The sequence below is a fragment of the Lissotriton vulgaris genome, unplaced genomic scaffold, assembly GCF_964263255.1.
Source record: "Lissotriton vulgaris unplaced genomic scaffold, aLisVul1.2 SCAFFOLD_867, whole genome shotgun sequence".
Classification (NCBI taxonomy): Eukaryota; Metazoa; Chordata; class Amphibia; order Caudata; family Salamandridae; genus Lissotriton; species Lissotriton vulgaris.
In genome coordinates, this window is record NW_028249106.1 from 252778 (window position 1) to 268153 (window position 15376).

The following is a 15376-nucleotide window of genomic DNA, read 5'->3' on the forward strand; positions in this document are numbered from 1 at the left end:
AGCTTGAACGCTAGCTAAGAAATGGTCAAGTAGCACTGACTGCTTAGAACAAAAATCAAACAAATTAACACATTCACAATACATAGTTTTAGATATCACATTTGTAAATTCATTCAGTTTATTTGTTTTAAAGTAGTGATTTGTAAATGTAGCAACGCAGTTGCTCTATAATCTCAATTAAAACCCAAAAAATTTGCAAAATTTGGTGATCAGGTTAAGGGCAATAGGGAATGGAAAGTGGTAGTGATTAAAGTGAGAATGTGGGGGTAGTGGACAAGGACAGCTTGGTGTGACATATATACATCATCATCATATGGTGGTGCTGAATCCGGCCTTATTGAAAGGTCAATTGTTCCACAGAAAACGAATAGTACTATGCGAACACTGTCACATTGATTACAGTTGTCCTGGCTTGTGTTCAGATTGTAGTCGATGTTTCGACCCCTAGTGGGTATGCTAAGTAAATTCAGCCTTAGGGTGGGGATTCCATTCGAGACAGGAACTCAGTCGCTCTCGGACATGCCACTATATTATCAAATTAGAGCCACCTGCTGCACACTACATGACTCTTTCCGCCGCCCCCTGCCCCACCCCACCCCCCTTTTTTTACAGCGATGGAATATGTCCATGCAACAACCACACCGTGCATGCAAGCTTATAACTCTGCTTTACAAACAAACTCAGACAAGACAGCCTCTGCTATTGATACCTCGAAGGCCCGAAAGGCCTGGGAGTGGGACTTACACTCAGAGATTATTAGAAGCACAATGTTACTGTTGCTGCACCCAAACTGAAGAGCTATCCCCCCAACTATCGTCTAGGGCTGATACTTTAATTACTTCAACAGGACATACAACACACCAGCACAACTGCATAGAATTGGCTTAACAACTAATTCTACATGTATCCGATGCCAAAGACCGGAAGCCACTTTTGACACTTAGCATGGCCCTGCCAGGTATGCACCTGTTACAACGCAATTTTTACTCCGCACTACCACTACAACGCAGGCATTACAACGCATACCATTACAACGCATTGCGCTGGGGGGCGCTCTAGGATAAGAGGTAAGTTTAATTTACTATCCAACACCTTCCCTAGGGTCCACGGGGACTGGAGTTAGAATAGTAAATTATACTTACCACTATCCAGCACCCCAAAGCGCTATGCGTTGTAACGATATGCGTTGTAAATACCGCGTTGTAATGGTATGCGGAGTAAAAGTATGCGTTGTAACGTCATACATCCCCCTGCCCGAAAGTAGCTAGTTATTGGGCTGAGGTGTGCAATGCTGTGAGCACCATCACCGGTGCACCACTCCTGCCAGGCCTTATTGTGTGCCTGCTGGGTTACGTGAAAAAAGTCCTGAATTGGTGCTGACGCCTCACTGCGAATGCGACTGGGTAAATGCAGAGTGGGTATACATTGGGGAAGACTGCCGACCTCGACCAAATGAGCCTGGATTGCAGAATCTCATACTGCTAGGAACAACTGACAACATATTGGGATCTGATGCCCCAAACTACACGACCCAAAAATATCTGGGAACCTTTTGTATCTTACCTTAGACAGACCTATACAGTTGGAAAAAAATACACCTGATCCCGACACAACCACTACACAACCAAACGTGTGACACGCTCCTTTGTCTCTGGGGACTCTCACCGCTGTAACCATGACCTGCTATTACTGACCGATAGCAGGGTAGGTACCTTGAAGATGCAAGATATTCGATGTCTGAACCTCTGAACAAATGTATCCATAACATAGTATACTGTATATCATGTCAATTGCGAAATTGTGGACTGTCCCCACGAGTGGCGAAGTTGGGAGGGGATGCTGTGCCAATTGAAAATCAATAAACACAAATAAATTGAAAATACGGTCTTCTCCTTCTGCTTCTTCATCCTTTGTGTGCTTGTAAGATATTCAAATGGCTACTCACAGGCTCAAGAAGCACCATCGCACAGGCACTCCTCTCCAGTCCACAGGACTATGGCAACGCTCTCTACGCAGGGATCACATGTCGCCTACTTCAATGACTACAGAATTCCGCAAAAAGACTCGTCCTGGATCTCCCTAGATGAACCCAGATCACCCCCTACCTCAGGAAACTCCACTGGCTCCCTGTACAGAAAACTTCTTACCCATGCATACAAGGCCCTACACACTTGCGGACCCACCTACTCGAGCCACCACTTAAACTTCCATCAGCCCACCAGATGCTTCCACTCAGGTTCCCTTTCTTTAACCCTCACACCCTGCATCCGATGTAGTAGATGCGGAGGTTGCTCCTTCTCCTTCCTAGCAGCTAAAACATGGAATGAGCCACCATTTCATTTAAGGACCTCCGTAACTCTTCCATAGTTCTGAAAGTCCCTGAGGACTTGGCTATTCAGCTGGAACCTGCTACAGCCTGGATACCTTTGCATGTGACAAGAAGCGCTCTACAAATCTAATAATTGATTGATTGATCCTTCTGAGATTGGAAAATTTAGAATCATACGGTTGCATTGTAATAATGCTTATTTATAGTGCTTAATAATATAAAAAGTGTGGTATTAAGCACTATCTAAACACAAGTTATTATTCAGGTACTTTATGTAGACTGTCTATATGTTATGTTTTATGTGAATTTAAATGCAACTTTAAGAAAACATTGTGTTTTTATATGCTTGAAGTTGCTGGTAGCTCACTGTCTAATAATTTGTAAGTTTTAACCCTTCCTATTTTGTTGTTTAACTTTTACAGGAGAGAGATGGTAAAGGAACTAGATTCGCTTATGTTGCACCAACATTTCCAAGGCGCCTAGCAAGTACCTCTGATATAGAAGAGAAGGAAAATAGGTAATGTGATTATTATTACATTTGACATGAAAATCCTTGGTTGATTTGAACACAGTATAATCGGTGATACTTGTGAAAATTCGAAATAGAAACAATTTCTTATTAAAGTGAATCAACTACTGAGAGTTCGAAGAGTGGGAACGGAGGGAAAAGGACTGGCATCATTTTATGCCCAGCACCTGAATAATCAAATCACAAGCAATGTTAAAATGAGCAGCAGAAGCACCCATGGAGCATAGTAGTGGTGCAAAGCTTGGGAAGCTAACTGACAGATATATTCAGGGTTTAGCGTCATCCCCAGCCCGTATGCTCGCCAATGACTACGACAATCACAGAGCTTAATATAATACGTCTTTATTCTTCTGCATGTAACAGTAAACTCAACACTTCAAACCTGCATTCACTTCCCTACGCTCCAATGCTTACGTCATTGTGCTACAGAGTCCATAAAGAGCCATGCGTGTTAAGCCATTACAAACTCACACAACACTACATCCCCCCCCTCTGTTATATAAAAAATGTAAACATTTTTACAAATATATACAAAGTCATAGCCCTTTTATGAGTCTTCGTGGCCCTTTGATCACACTTCCTGATGGTGTCATTGGAAACTGGAGACAGGTAGTGGAAGTGTCCATACCGGTGTTGGTGATATAGAAACAGCAGTCATGGGGTCTCGTCCTTTCAGACCCAGTCTTTACATTGACATTAGGGCCTGAAGCCACATGCTGGAAATGCGGGGAATGTTGCGTAATGGACTTCTAAGGATGCTGGGCAGTCACCATGTGTCCTTTGCTGGTCGCAACGTGAAATGGTTCAGCATCGAATGGAGCATCAGACTTTAGTTTTCCATGCTGATGAACAACCACTCTATCTCCTCTAGTGAACACAACGTCTTATGATATCAAGGCTTGTCTGTGTAGGCCTTCATTTTCCTTTTGTGATCCAAGTCTTTCATATGTGTCTCCTCAGTGTTTGATCTTTTGTTGGTCAATTGAGGTAACTTTGTCATCATTGCTCTCCTGAATGTCCAGGTTGCATGGATTTCACCAGTGGTCGAGTGAGGGATTGAATAGTAAGCTCAAAGAGTCTAATTCAAGACAGGCTCATTGTCTTACTTTTCTAGTATATCATGCTGTTCAGCTTTCTTTAGACAACTCAAGAAACGCTCTACAGGGCCATTGGCCTGTAGCCAAAATTGCTTTACATTTAGATGACTGAGAAAGTCGCTGAATTCTCAGATGTTGAAAGGTAGGCCGTTGTCAGATTTTAAAATCGCAGAAACACCCCAAGTTACAAAGATGCTGCCTAATCTCTAAAGGACCCGTTCTTGAGTGATAGATCTTCTATCAATCGAAAACGGAAGTATTCATCAGCAATCACCATCAGGAGATGTCCTTTGTCAAGAGAACCAAAGAATTCAACTGCAATTTTTCCCCATGTATGCTTTGGCAACTCTGACATATTTAGTAGGTGTTGAGTGATTTTCGATGACAGGCAGTGCATAGATGACAGACCTTTAATTCTCTTTCAACTCTCTCATCGAGATGTGGAAACTAGACACTGTCTCGGAGAGCTCTTTTGATGGCAACAGTTCCATGATGTCCTCCATGGGCCACTTCAATTATCTGTTGTTGCAGACTCTCCGGAGTGACAATTCTTGAACCTCTTAGAACAATACCATCCTGAGTAATGGACAGTTCATCCTTTACATTTTTAAACTTCTGCCATTCACTATCACTGGTAAGAGTTGAAGCTGCTGATACCAATACCGATGTTTAATAATGTCTTCCAGTTTCAGAATTTCACTATATTGACTCCTGGCAGCGACAATTATTTCTAACAAAATGACAACTGGGGTGCTTGATTTCACTATGAAATTAATGTAAATTTATTAGTCTTAGAATGGGTGCCAGGGCATTGTAGAGTAACTTATGAGAAGTAGTTGGCAATGTGTTGATCTTTCCCTGGACGTTGCATGATGGTGTAGTTGTATTCTTGCAATGGCAGACCCCAATGTTCAATCTGAGGAGACATTTTTGTCTTTGGATTGCCAAAGATAGTCAACAATGTGTGATCTATCACAAGCATGAAAGTCTTCCCATACAAAATAATTTAGAAAAGTTCCCAAGCCCACACCACTACTACGTTTTCTTTCTCAGTTTATTAAGCATGTTCAGTTTGGGACAAACTTCGACTTGCATATGCCACAATACATCTTCGAGCATTTGGGTGTATGCTGTGCAAAGATGGCGCCTAACCTGACCGGGCAACTGTCAACAACCTCAGTATGAAGCTTTGGATCATTTTAGTAGCGTTCTCATTAGCTTGTTAGTTTTTCTGGAACCTTTTCTCGTGTTCTTATGACCAAAGAAAAGAAACGTTATGTTTGAGGCAAGTGTGGCTTAGATACTCATGCTTTGCAATACTCCTGACTTCTAGTGTTGGGTCTGAATGTTTACGAGTTGTTTTTCTTCAAAGCTGTCTTTCAAGTCATGAGGTAAGGTGACTCCTTCTCTTGGTGGTAATACACATGGGCATCATCTCCATTGTTAGATTTCTTATTTTCCACAATCCGATTCGGACGTGTGACCGTATTTGAGATCCTTCCGCTGCGTAATCCAGTCTTACCCTCATTGATATTGTTTCAAATGCGTTTCTTTTCTTCCGTATTGAAATTCGGAAGAGTTTTGTTCTTCGGACATTCGGCTGCATCAATAATACTCGGCTGATGGAGCAGACTCTGTTTTCGATTTTGCCCCCAGTGCCACTTGAAGTACCCGCAGACCAGCCATCATTGGATCTGCAGTCTGTGCTTATCCCCGAGCACAGGGAAGAAGACTGTGAGGCCTGCCAATTCTTTCGATGGAAAAAAAACCTGCAGGACTGACTGGTACGAGGAAGAACTTGTGGCCTTGGGGCTAAAGACCAGGGAACCTTTTCGGTACAAGATTCAGACTCCATGTTGGAGATCAATCTGGAGATGCACTATCTGGTGCTGGGTCAAGGTGCGGTGAGAACTCAAACCCCTCACCTGCCCACATCAAAACTTATAGTTTCCACCAAACAAAAGGCTTCCAGGCCACCACTGCCATCTGGCCATGGTCGGACAGAGCTACAGCTTCGGCTGCCTCTTGCTCTGCACCAAAAGCATGTCTAAAGCCTTCTGAGCTCCACCTCAAACCCCTTTGGTTTGAAAAAGAAAATCGGTTTGACTCTGAAACCTTAGGTACTGAAAATAAAATTGCCTCCCGCTCCCAGAGCAAATTTGGAAACCAAGCAGGAGAGACTCAAACAGAAACGGATCTATATCCATGCTGATACTGGGCAGCATTATTGCAAAGACTTGCGTCAGTGTTTTCCTCTTGAAAGCGGCAATCTACTTTTCAAGAACCATTGATTTGCCACTGCCTATAAAGATAAAGAAAAAAGACAAGGCTACCAGTCCTGGGTACCCTAATCGTCCTATTGCTCCATCTCCCATTCACCACCACTATCTCCACCTGTACCTTCTACAACTCACTCACCACAGGAAACCTTACATTTTACACCTCTGGGATCACCACATACAGACCGAGGTGGGTATGATGGGCGGGCGGGGGGGGATGATGACACTTATGGCGCACAACAACCACCAGACTCCTGGCTGGATTCCGCCCCACAGGATCCAGATCTATACCCTGCCATACCCTCACTCTCAGGAAGAGGTTTTGTGTGAGACCTTTTACACCACATACAGATCTTCTCAATCTCTTTTAATGCTTAAATGTTTGATGCGTCACGCAGATGGTATCTTTAGGGATCTCAATATCACCACTAGGGTAGATAAAAAACATAAGGCAGCACCATCTGACCCAATTTGTATTTGAGACTAGTTTCCACCTAACTTTCTAGTTGTCTCAAATGCCCATGAACGGGCTAATTCACAGTAACCCTGGGTGTAGTTTGAGAAGTAGCGCTACGATTAGCTACACAAAGTGCCCTACGCGAACTGCGTAGTGCACTGTGCAAAAGGCTGTTCGCACTGATTGCACAGTGCCGGATGTTTGTCCGCACTGTGCAATCAGTGCAAACTGCATCTTGCACAGTGCAAGTGGTCCTTTTCTGCCAAACGAGCGACCACTCGCAATGAGAAACCTGACCTCCCCGCGTTGAGAAGCTCGCCAGGAGGTTTATTTTCCACGCTCGCGATCGGCAACTTGATATTGTGGCCTTTTTTGTGGCCACATAGAGCACAAAATGCCCAAACTTCGCCTCCAGATTCCCACAACCCCTATCCAAAGGCAATGCACTGTGGATGAGTTGGTCAGGGATATTTGCCTATGCTTTTCCGGGTCGCCCTCTTCTTCTGTTTCTAGTTTGGAAGCTCAGGCTCTCACCCTCATTCTGGAGGCTCCCACATGGGCTTGTCAACCTTGGTTCACCACACTACTTTAACTCTCAGTAGTTCCATAGGATAAGTTTCACCACAATCCAGATCTCTCACTCAGAACCATGGCAAATGTCATGCATCCAAACCGAAAGGACCTAAACCTTGCACTTTGACTCCTGAAGTCATAGAATTTGGTTACTTACATCTACCACCAGATTGTAGACCATTCTTAAGGAAGCATGTACGCCTATCACTAGAGCTTGTTATGCAGCCAAGCGGAAACTATTTGTTTTTACTGTTGTAATCAAAATATTGATCTATCAAATGCATCTGTACAAAACATTAATTGTTACCTTTTGCATTTATGGTGCTCTGGCCTTGCTTATACTTCTATACGTGTACATCTTGCAGCCGTAGCTGCTTGGCTACAAAACAAGCAACACTGTTCTAAGTGCCAATTATTAAGGCTTTCATGGAAGGCCTTAAAAGAGTAATACTATCCAGAGTACCCTCTGCACCATATGGAATCTTGATATTGTTCAACCCTTTTAACAATTACACAATTGCTCCATCTAATTTGTATCTTGGAAGGTTGCTTTCTTAATTGCTAAAGTGTGTAGGTGAACTCCAGGCACGAACTTTAGATGAACCTTTTTTCTAACTACATAGGGATAGGGTGGTTCTTTCTTCAAACCCGAAATTCCTTCCAAAACGTTGTGTCCCCTTTCCACCTTAACCAATCGATTGAACTACCTGTTTTCTTCTGTCATCCTGATTCTGTGGCACAAAGAGCTCTTCATACACTAGATGTCAAAAGAGCATTCATGTATTGTATTGACAGAACAAAAGTATTTCACAAAGCTAAACTACTCTTTTGTTCTTGCACCCCCTCATAAAGCAAAGCCCATATTCATTGCAGCTACATGTGCTATGTATACTCCTGCAGTCTAGTGTTGGGCCCGGACTTTGCAAATTGTTTTCCTCGAGGGAGATTTATGATGGGCATCGTGCGTCTATTCTCCTTCCCCTCACGGCATTGCGCATGTTGAAGTATTTATTCCTCAAAGTGTTTTTCCACTATCGGTCACTGACTAATTACATCAAAGCTGTTAATGATTCGATGCCACACACCCACTGGGAAAAAGTCATCAACAGATTATATTTCTACACCTGGGAAGGACTTTCCGGATTCCGAATACACTCATCCATTAAGAATGATAGTCTCCGGGTAATGGAGACGAAGAAATAACTCTTCAGACCGTCTCCTTGGTGCACAGCCAAGTACACACACTAGACACCTACAACATCTGTAATTTGTTCCTTTCTTCGGAGAACCAAGAATAACAGTACGCCGCTTGTACATTGTTTAAAATAATCACTCTTTTATCACAATGGGATTGAAGGGTCACACATAATATGGAACGGGCAACTGGGGCAGAGTTCAGTCCCAAACAGCGATGCGGACAGTGAAGCCAGCTCCTCAACAGGAGGCGGGATGGTATTAGCAAGCCCACACTACTCCTTGTCTGAAGTATCTACTGAGGAAGAACTAGGTCCGGTACGACTCAAATCACCAATGCTGACCACAGTCTCAGGTCTGAGGACCAAAACGACTGCACGTACTGTGAGTACTACCCCAAACCCCCCCACCCCGCCTCATAAAGAGATTATACAATCGCCACCACCAATACCCTAACGTGGGGCGCCATAACCTTTGTGTTCAGGCCAACACTGTGACCAAGACTCTGAACTGAGAAAGGGCGAGAGTATTCTCAATCTTGATTTTGAGGCCAGTCATCAAAAAGGGGACAGTTCCTAAACTAGTATGCACCGAAGACTATATCGACAATGACCAAGTCTTTAACACCAAGCATCAGTTGGAACTGACAAAAACAACGCCACTGAAGAGCCTCAAGACATACACATCTGAGTCGAAAAAGCATTCGGAGCAGAATGAAGTCTAAAACTTCAGAACCGATTTCTCAAAAACACCACAGACTCTCTTCTAAACAGTAGAAAAACCATGGTTCCAGTACCTATAAGGAACAAACTGTTTCTAAAAGTACTACAACTGCACACAAACAGAAAACACATCGTACTAAATCCACAGAAGATCAAGGGGTAGTATTTGAGGGACTACAACAGTTCATGCTAAAAAAGAGAAAGGAGGCTAGAAAAAGACCAGAAGAGGGACAACGTTCTGAGCCTCCACAAAAAATTATAATCCAACACGATAGAGGCACAAGCCCTATAGTTTTTAGTGTACCTACTTCACCTCACGCTTGTTCACCATCTCCACAAGGAGGAGAAGAGGGAGAAATTCAGGACATTGACTCCCAGGGTGTACACAATACTGTTGAGACACCTGCCCCAAAACTGATGTGGTGCTACCAGACCATGACATAGATCCATCTGTGCCCACAAAACATTCTCCCCATGATGGCCTTCCTCCTATCAGTGTCATACAAAGAGCTGCAGAATATCATAAGCTCTGCATGCATTCAACAGAGGCGGAAAGTGAGTTTCTGGTTGAAACATTATCACGCATGGAAAGAACTATCCAATATTTGCCCACAATGGATCCATTCTAACTGTGGCTAAAGAGGTGTTCAAGGACTCAGTAAAATCAAGAGTCCTAACACCATGATTTGAAAAGAAATATAAAGCTGATATACATTCAAGTTATTCAACCTGCAGATTCACTGATTGTCACCACTGCTAGGAAGAGAGCGGTTACACAAGGCACTGGAGAAGCACCTCCAGATGAAGAAAGCAAAAGAATAGACGCAGCAAAAAGAGTTGCTACATGCCATGCAAACCTTTGGAAATTTGCAAACTCTGTGGGACTCCTCTCACGCTATAATAGAGCTAACTGTGATGAAATACAGTAACTTTTGCAACATCTTCCAGAGGAATATCAGAAGAAGGAGGAAGATCTAGTTAATGAAGGGAAGATCATTTTAAATGCTAGCATCAGATGTGCCGTAGATGGAGGTGACACTGTGGGTAGGGGCATAAATACTTCTATTAAGCTCAGAAGGCATGCATGATTATGCATTTCTATATTCAAACAAGATGTACGACAACACATTCTTTTTGGCAACACCTTTTTGGGACTGCAGTAGATGATCAACTAGGAAAGATTAAGAAAAAGACACAGATACTGCAAAGAAAATGGGTGCTTTACAAACCACTACACAAACAGTCCTTTCGAAAGAACTAAGGTAAAGGAGCAGCAAAAACCTCTACCACAGAAAATACTTCCTATCAACACCAACGGAAATAACATCAGCAAGGGTGTAGTTATTATCAGGGAGGATACAAAAAAAATAGAGGTTGAGAAAGAGGCGCACCCAACAAGTGCTCCTTCACTCCCGCAACTAAGTGATTTGCTAATACTTCCCCTTGGCCACAAAACACCTGTCTGAGGAAGGTTACAAGACTTCCATCTATTGTGGCAAAACATTACATCAGACCAATGGGTCTTAGAAATTATCCAAAAAGGATATTGCCTAGAGTTATTTCAACAACCACCAAATATTCCTCCAAAGAGGCAAGTATTAAATCCACAAACTCTACACCTGCCCAAACAAGAAGGAAAGCCATTACTGCAAAAAGGGGACATCGAGAGAGTCCCATACAAATATCAAAACAGAGGAGTTTAACCTGTTTACTTTCTAATACCAATGAAAGACGGAACCCTAAGACACATTCAGAATCTGCAGCTACTAAATCGCTACATACTGTCAGAGCATTTTCACATGGTAACACTACAAGATGTAATACCACTATTTGTGGTCATTTTGAACCCCTGTTTTTTGTTCAGGAATCTGTCTTGACAGTTGTTTGTGTCTGTGGGACAGATCAACCATTTTTTCCAATCGGGATTTGTTCTGAAAAATATGGGATACGTCTATTTCCACATCAGTAGTGCTATTACTATCAGGTATGGGCTTCGGAATAGACGGTTTATTTAAGTCTTTTATCTTAGCTAAACCAAGACAAGTCAGTCGTCTGTTGAATGGTATCATTAAGGAATATTATTTGTTCTGGGATCATGCAGGCTCTAAATAATGATTCTAGACCTTGTACCTGCCAGTCTTTTGTTCCCCAGATGGTTTTTGTTTCAATGCTGTTTTTCCAAAATTCAAAACCAAATGTTGACATTTTGTCATAAAATTCTTCAGAATAAATCAGTTTAGTATTTGTCAACATTGTTGTCATTCCTGTCTTATTTAACATTTTAAAATAAAACGTTTCTGGATCACTGGTATTAAACCCTGAGTATGGAAATTTCTCATAAAATGTTTTCGAACTTCCTTTTGGTGGAGTTGGACAATGTTCCCATTGATTATAAGTAAAAACATTTCTAGGTTGTGCAGATTTATGCAAATAGTGATGACCATAGTGATTGTAACAGTATAATTCTTCATAATTTGATGAACCCTGTAAATAATCATGTTCTGTAAATGTGGCTGACATTACTAAATCTGACATCATATTATTAATATTTTCAAAATCACAATCATCACAAAATCGCTTAAGGAAATATTAAACTGGTGTGGATACTTCAAGATCTCAATCGGGCCATAAATATCATAATCAGTTCTGTCCCATGCAATACCCCCAGGTATTTGGTTGGCTGTGATGTTCACTGATGATAGTTCTCTTTTCTCGATGTGAGAGGATCTGTGAGACTTTAGGACCAAGTTGATGTTCTGACTTAATGTGTCCATTGTACTACATTTTCCATCAATGAATCTACCCAAACATAAAACCATGATGAGCCAAAGCAGGAGGAAAAGTACACCTAACACAATCCAAAATTCAATCCATGGTGAAATCTCTCTTTTAGTTGGTGAAACAGCTCGGTCATTTTTTCTTTGAGAGTTTTTGTTGCTGGCTTGTCTCCATGTTCAATTGGATCATCGGAAAAGTCATCAAAGTTGATAAAAAAAAAGCCAGATGCAGTTCTGTCAAATGGTGGGATCGCTCCCGGATTTCCATTGATCTTTGCATTTTCTTTTGTTACATTTGTACATTCTGATGCTACATCGTTGTAGATTGGTGTATCATCACGAATTGTTGCAATTTGGGTTTCAAGAGGCACAAGTTCCATGGCTATTTTGCATAGTCCCTTTTTATTTACTGCAGGTTTATCGAATGTGATCAGTCTTTCAGTTTGAACCTCTTGGATTGTAGCAAAGTTTGGTCTTCTGCTATTTCTTGGTAGTCCACTGGGCCTGCTATTTATTATCAGCCACATGTTTGTGGTTTCACCAGGTCGATGGAAACAATTCTGTTTTCCTTTTTACCAGCAAGTGGCGGTAGTACTACTGATCTTGTTCCGCTGACAGCAAAGACAGGTACTGCTTTTCTGTAAGAAGGCCCAAATTCCTTCTTTACCGCGATCTTTTCTCTGACAAGATCCCCAATCTTTGGAATCCAGACAGGTCTTGCTGGGACAGGTGGTTCTTCAGTGGTTGTTGGCTTACTCTTTGTTACTTAGACTCTTTCTTGTTTCATTCAAGTCCTGTAAAACAGCCAAACGATCTTTGATATCAAAAGTTTTTTTCTTCTATCACTGAAGTCTGACGATCCAGATCCTGGATAATCATTCTAGTACCAAACAAAAGTTTGTATGGACTGATACCCCTAGAGAATTTCTTGGCATGTTATTAGGACTACGTTAGACACTTATTAAATGTTTGACCCACCCATCACCCGAACCTAATACCCTCGCCGTTATAGATTGCTTTATGTCACGTTTTTTTCTTTCCACAACCGCATTTCCCTCAGGATGGAAGCGAGAAGAGTACCGCAATGCAATGCCCATGCTGGTCATGGCTTCTTTGTAAGCTTGAGAACTAAACGCAGGACCCTGGTCAGAATGTAGCATGCCAATTGCGTATGTGCCGATAAAGAATCGCAAATCTTTTATAACAGTTCTGGCATCAGCCGAGCGCTGGGGTCTACATATTTTGTGAATTAAGTCTTAATGATTATGGGGACGCATTTCTCTGGCTCGATTTCTGCGTATAGATTGCCTAATGCTTTCTAATAAAGGTGTCCAGGCAATTGTCTGGTCCGGTTCACAACTGCGATCTCTGTTGCAGTCAGGACAATCCATTGCAAATTTGAAAATTTGCAAGCTCATCCCCGGCCACCAGTATTCTGATTGTAATTCTATTAGAGATTTCAAGATCTGTTGGTGCCTCGGACCCAGTCCCATCTGTGCGTCTTCAATCAAGAAAACCCTCTGGTTCGTGTTTGGAATTACTCTATCCCCCACTCCAGGGATTTGAGCAAAAGGAACAGAGTTTGCATCGATTATGTATGTATTACTGAGTGGATAGTTGAGGTAATGCTGCATAATCGGCTTTTAATGACGCTTTTACCGCCAGCATGGTTTCTCCATCTATTTGTTTTTCTGAATGCTTTTTTGTGGCTACGGAAGCTGGTTTAACCGCTGCGGCTCTATTAGCCAATAAATTCCCTGCAACGTGACCGCCATCACGTCGATGACTCAGTGCGTGTATCACGTGAGTCTTTTGTAGTTCTTTATTTAAAAGAACTACTTGTTCCCAAAGCTTTTTATGTTTTATTGTGGCACCTGTATCATCTTTGTAACCGTTTTTACTCCATGTCTGCATGTCACTGTTATATGATTTGACACAGAAATGCGAATCGCACACTATCAGTGTGGGGAATTCGCGATCAGCATTTTCAAGCGCCATCTTTAAAGATCTTATTTCAGCTCGCTGAGCTGAACAGTTTCGGAGTGATTCAGCTTTGGTAATCATTGGTTTGAATTTACCAGAGCGCCAGCGACCTTTAACAATCGTGCACGCTGCATTGTAGGATTTTTCCTCTACATCGTAATGGTGTGCAAATCTGTCCATATAGATCACACATGTATATTGTTCGAGAGGCAGAATTTCGTTTGGCAGAGGATATTCTTGTTCATATTCTAGTTCATCTAGTTTTTTCAGTTTCGGGTCAAAATAATATTTCACATCTTCTGTAGCAAGAGAATTTTCCCATTCTATCCATTTTGGATCTAATGCCACTGTATTCAGATTGCGTGGACTTGTTAATGCCTCAAGGGCTGATTCTGCTGTATAAACAGTTATTCTTTTGCCTTGGGCTAGGTCTCTTTCTCCTGCTTCAGCAGTTTCAACCGCTGTCAGAATTTTTTCTGTAGATCTGAATGTTATTTCAGCTTGAGTGTACAAGTGTGATTTGTAAGCTATAGGTACCGTTTCTCCCTCATTGGAGGTCAGGTATGTGAATCCACATTTTCCTGGGATGACTCTGATTACAAGGTTGCGTACGTTGTCGCGAGTTTGCAATTTTGTTTCAGTTAACATGTCTGTTTGCAATGATCTCAAAATTTCTGTGTGTTTTTGAGTCCAATGTATTGGTTTGAAATCAGGTTTTATTAATTCATAGAGAGGTTTAACCCTCTCCGCATAATTTAGAATGTATATTCTACCGAAATTCAGGAAGCCGAGTATTGATTGTATATTTTTCAGCGTTTTCGGTGCTTGGAGTACTGCACACTTCTCTAAGAAATTGTCTGCCAGACTTTTGCCTTCACTTGATAATTCATATCCTAAAAATAGGACTGTTAGATGGGCAATTCTTGACTTTTTAAAGTTGAATTTGTAACCCTCTGATGCGAACCCAAGAATTATGGTTTTCACTTTTTTTAAGTGAGTCTCCAGGTCATCGTCTGTAAGATAGATGTCATCGACATATGATAATGCCTCATTGTCATATATTTGTAGTAACTCTTTTACCCTTGCTGAGAATAATCCTGGGCTATTCTTGAATCCCTGTGGGAGTCGGCAAAATTGTTTTTGCGATCCCATTTTTGAGAAAGCGGTCAAATACCTGCTTTCAGGTGCAATATTTTGACAGAAGAATCCATTAGAGATATCTAATGTCGTTTTATATTTTTTGCCCACGATGTTGTTCATTAGTGCTGCACTGTGTGAATTTTGTACTGCAAACGTTTTGCAGCAGGAGTTTAAATGTCTGTAGTCCAAAACTAGACGATATGAATCGTCTGGCTTGGAGACAGGAAACCAAGGATTGTTCATTTGTGAGGTGCATGTTTCAATCACCCCTTGGTATTCAAGTTGATCTAAGATCT

At 41.8% G+C, this 15376-nt stretch overlaps 1 protein-coding gene across 1 annotated transcript in view; it reads left to right on the plus strand.

Annotated features, from left to right (window-relative positions):
* The window catches only part of PPP1R12A (protein phosphatase 1 regulatory subunit 12A), a gene marked incomplete at its 5' end in the record, with an annotated part of 839509 nt that overhangs the window by 239583 nt on the left and 584550 nt on the right, over positions 1-15376 (plus strand). Inside the window, one exon of the mRNA XM_086950257.1 lies at positions 2752-2846. Within this exon, the coding sequence (XP_086806383.1) occupies positions 2752-2846 (95 nt within the window). The remainder of the gene's footprint in view (positions 1-2751; positions 2847-15376) is intronic.